Genomic DNA, 4,089 nt, shown 5'->3' on the forward strand with positions numbered 1-4,089 from the left:
GAGAGAACCCACGCTGCACAGGGAGAACATGCAACTGCGTATTCCTTCACGTACTCATGATTGGATAATAATAAAAAAACATGTAGCCAAGGAAGGTAGAAAAACAGAAAATGCCAACATGATCTGATTAAACCACAGAGTCCTCGAAGGATCCTAAAAACATCATCTAGGTGAACAGAGTCACCAGAAGAACACAGACATGCTGATAAATAGACAAAGGCCGTCAATTTAAAGCCTCACAAACAATTCTTGATCTTGATACCTATGTGTCGTCATGGCAGCCCAACAATCCTCTAGATGGGAATATTGATCTGAGTGGTGCAAAGCTCAATTGCAATCTGTATTTTATTTTATTTTTTAAATCAAGCACCATTTCCATCTCACTTTGCAGTTGTCTTGGGCTTTTTAGCATTTCCATAACTGGCTTGATGACAGCCTTAGCTGTGTTCTTTACTGCCTCCCCTACTGAGTCTGCTTTATCAGCTTCTTGATACCCTACATAACCTCCCACTGCTGCACCTACAGCAGCACCAACTCCTGCATCTACACCAGATGCTCTGGCTCCTCCGCCTGCTTACATTCACTTAAGTTTTGCGAGAACTGCTATAACCATAAATGCTGTACCCAGTAGACCTCCCCCCAATACTCCTACAGTGATGACAGCTGCTCTCTTGAGATGATCTGAGACCTTGCTCTTTGCCTGCTGCGTGATAAATTCTGGCGACATGCCTTTTTTTGACGTTCTAATGCGCTCTTCCTCCTGTTGTATTGCTTTCTTCACTGCTCGCAGCGTCTCATTGGTGTAGCGCCCTCTACTCGCCGCTATTTGTTTTACTGACTCGAGCAGCTTTGCCACCTGGACCTTGTTGTTTCTGTATTCATCCTGCTGGTTGTTCTTCCAGTACTTGTTATCAACAACGTGGCAGCGTTTCCCACATTTCTCCAAGAGACCACACAGACGCTCATTTCCACCGACAAAGTCCTCAATCTTCATGTTGTCAGGAAGCTGGTCACCGTGAGTGAAGACAACTACAGCGTGTTTGAAAGCTTCCTCGGAAAAATACCCTGTTATCCTGGAAACAACCTCGTTCTCATGCTCAGTGAATTTCTCAACTTTAAGTAAAATGAGGAAAGCATCAAGCCCATCAGAGCACTCTATGAGAGAATCTATCATCTCAGACTTCAGCTTATCGTCAGACCTGCGATTGTCAAAGAAACCAGGAGTATCAATCACAGTGATGGATCCTCCACCAACTTGTCTGGTTTCTTTCTGACATTTACTTGTTCCAGAGTTTGCACTATCATCGATCTTAAACACAGGCTCTCCAAGTATCATTTGGCCCAAGCTGCTTTTCCCAGCTCCAGTTTTCCCCAGCAGGGCCATCCTTATGTGTTGTGCTAGAAGAGAATAATGACATATATCATATATTAATAGTACTTTGTACACACAGTAGTCAGAAATGACTATAAACAGGAACATCACTTCAGCTTGTCAGAAATAGTGACTATGGTTTGAGTGTTTTGTGTGTCTACAAGTTCATGCAGTTTCTCAGCATCTGTTGTCTTGTGAAACAATCATTCATAAGGTTAAATAAATAATTTCAGTAAATGTGGATAACAAATGGAAAAACACTGGTTTGAAGTAGGGATGTCTGATAATGGCTTTTTTTTTTTTTTTTGCCAAAAACCGATATGCCAATATTGTCCAACTCTCAATTTCTGATTCTGATATCCAGCGATACCGATATATATGTGGGCTATTTCATTGATTTTAGGTAACATCTAGGGCTGGTCTGAATCGCAATATCTGGGCTCCGGATATTTGGGCCCAATTAATGACGAATTTGACAGGATATTATTCATTTATTTATATTATTTGTTTCTTTCTTGTTTCTCGGACACGTTATAAATGCAAAACACACAAAACACAATCTGCATGTATGACTCATGTAAACCTGCTTATGTGCCATTTGTAGAACAATGCTACAGATGACACAGAAAGGCTGATACTGATGTGAAAGCATTTTCTGTTACACATTAAGTGTGGGGCAGTAATTGTGTTCCTGACCGGTTTTAAAAACAGCAACCATTAGACAATGGTAGGTGTGGTAAACTGGTTCTGCATTCTTAGTCTGACACACCTTGTAGCTGCATCTACATCAATGTTCCCAAACAACCTTCCATTAAATGCTGTTCAACTCAGTGTTGCCTTTTTAGATATTTCATTAAGATAGATGCTAACAAATGAAACCAAAGCATTACTTTCATGGTAGAGACAAACAGAAACATGTCAGTGTAAACAGTGTACAAACAGCACAGTTCAGTTAGTAATGTTCCAGCTGGCAGGCAACGTTCGCTCAACATTGGCTAACGTTAGTTAATAGTTCTAATCTTTTTTTCTTTCTTTTTTTTTGGAAAGGAAACATTTGTATTAAATGTTTAAAAGGGGGTTTTAAAAATATTTTCATTTCCAATATTGTTCCTATAAAGTCATTATATTGTTCTATCAATAACATTTAGGGAATGTTGTCTGGAACACAGATTGTGTTCCATGGTAACAAATGAGGAACATTCCCAATCTTTTATAAACAGAAAGTTTTCCAAATGTAATCAAAACCTCCGAGGATGTTTGAACAAAAACGCAACATCCTTCCTGTAATGTTGTGAGAATGTTCTATAATATGACATTTCCATAATGATACGAAGGGCGGATGTCTTCAATGGAACATTTGGAAAACATTTTGAAGACTTTATCATGACCTAAGATGACAGAACGTGGTATAATGTTCCTATAATGTGATATGTTAAAGGTAGAACATTTTGCCTTTTCGTTGAAGGAACATGTAATAGAAAATCCATCCAAATAATGCTTGGACGATGATACAAAGGTAGAATGTTCTGTCTTTGGCACAGAGAGGTTCAGTTGCGGGTCTCAGCAGCTCTTCTCAGGTCGTCATCGTCCATCCATTTTACTCTGTCTGTCTGGGGTCTGATGGGTTGGCAGCAGACTAAGCAGGTCATTCCAGAACTGCCTCCACCGAGATCAGGGTCGACCCTGGGGTCTCCACCCAGCTGGATGTGACTGGAAAACCTCCAAAGTATCCAGGAGGCATCTTAATCAGACACCTCGAAGTCCATCCATCGGTTTCTGGTACAGAATCATGGCCTCAGACTTGGAGGTGCTGACTCTCACTTAACACTGCCTTGGTGCTCGCTGAAGCTCACAACATGATCAAACTAACAGAACTACATCATCCGCAGAAAATCAGAGATGCAACTCTGAGGTCTCCAAACCAGACAGCTTCCTCGCTCTGGCTGCACCTTAAGATCCGGTCAGTGAGTCTCACAAACAGGATCAGAGTGACAAGAGGTATCACTGGTGGAGTCCAGCACTCTGATCAGTCAGTCAGTGAACAGATGATGATGATGATGATGAGCGCCGTGGCTCAGTCAGTCAATACATGCAGGAGGATGTTGAGTGAATTCACAGGAAGGGGAGGAAACTGTTCTTTACTTTTCAATTTGGTTTAGTTCACTTCATCGTTGACTGAATAGGATCAAGGCAGACACACTAAAGCAGGTTCAGCAAACAGTTATCTTAAAAAAACGATCATGGTGAAATCTTTTGCTTTAATAGCTGGCATCCTGTACAATCTCCATTTCCTCTGCCTGCTACAGGACTCTGTGTGTTTCTTTTCCCACTGCTGCTGCTTGGACTTTAAAAATAAGCAGCACAACTATGATGGCTGCCACACCGAACAAGGCTCTCACAGGTTGTCGTGTTGCACGTTTCATCCAATGCCTCACGATTCTGAGGAAAGACACCAGAGCTGGGTTTCTTTGCTGTCTCTTCCATTCCTGCAGCATCTCAGTGCTGTAGCAGCCTCCTCCGTTTTCCTTCACCATGTCATTGATTGTATGAAGCAGCTGTGCCACCTGGAACTGGTTGCTCCTGTATTCACCCTGCTGGTTGTTTTGCCAGTATTTGTTATCGACAACGTGGCACCGACCGCCGCATTTCTCCACCAGGTCTTTCAGATGCTTGTTATTGCTGATGAAATCCTTAATGTTCATGTTTTCTGACAGCTG

At 41.8% G+C, this 4,089-nt stretch overlaps 1 protein-coding gene across 1 annotated transcript in view; it reads right to left on the minus strand.

The window, feature by feature from the left end:
• Positions 1–36: 36 nt before the first annotated feature.
• Positions 37–4,089, minus strand: part of LOC103375640 (GTPase IMAP family member 7-like) — a 5,822-nt gene continuing 1,769 nt past the window's right edge. Inside the window, exon 2 of the mRNA XM_008305960.1 lies at positions 37–1,398. Coding sequence (XP_008304182.1) covers positions 581–1,398 — 818 coding nt within the window. The 3' untranslated portion in view covers positions 37–580. The remainder of the gene's footprint in view (positions 1,399–4,089) is intronic.

The sequence above is a fragment of the Stegastes partitus genome, unplaced genomic scaffold, assembly GCF_000690725.1.
Source record: "Stegastes partitus isolate 25-593 unplaced genomic scaffold, Stegastes_partitus-1.0.2 Scaffold2728, whole genome shotgun sequence".
Classification (NCBI taxonomy): Eukaryota; Metazoa; Chordata; class Actinopteri; family Pomacentridae; genus Stegastes; species Stegastes partitus.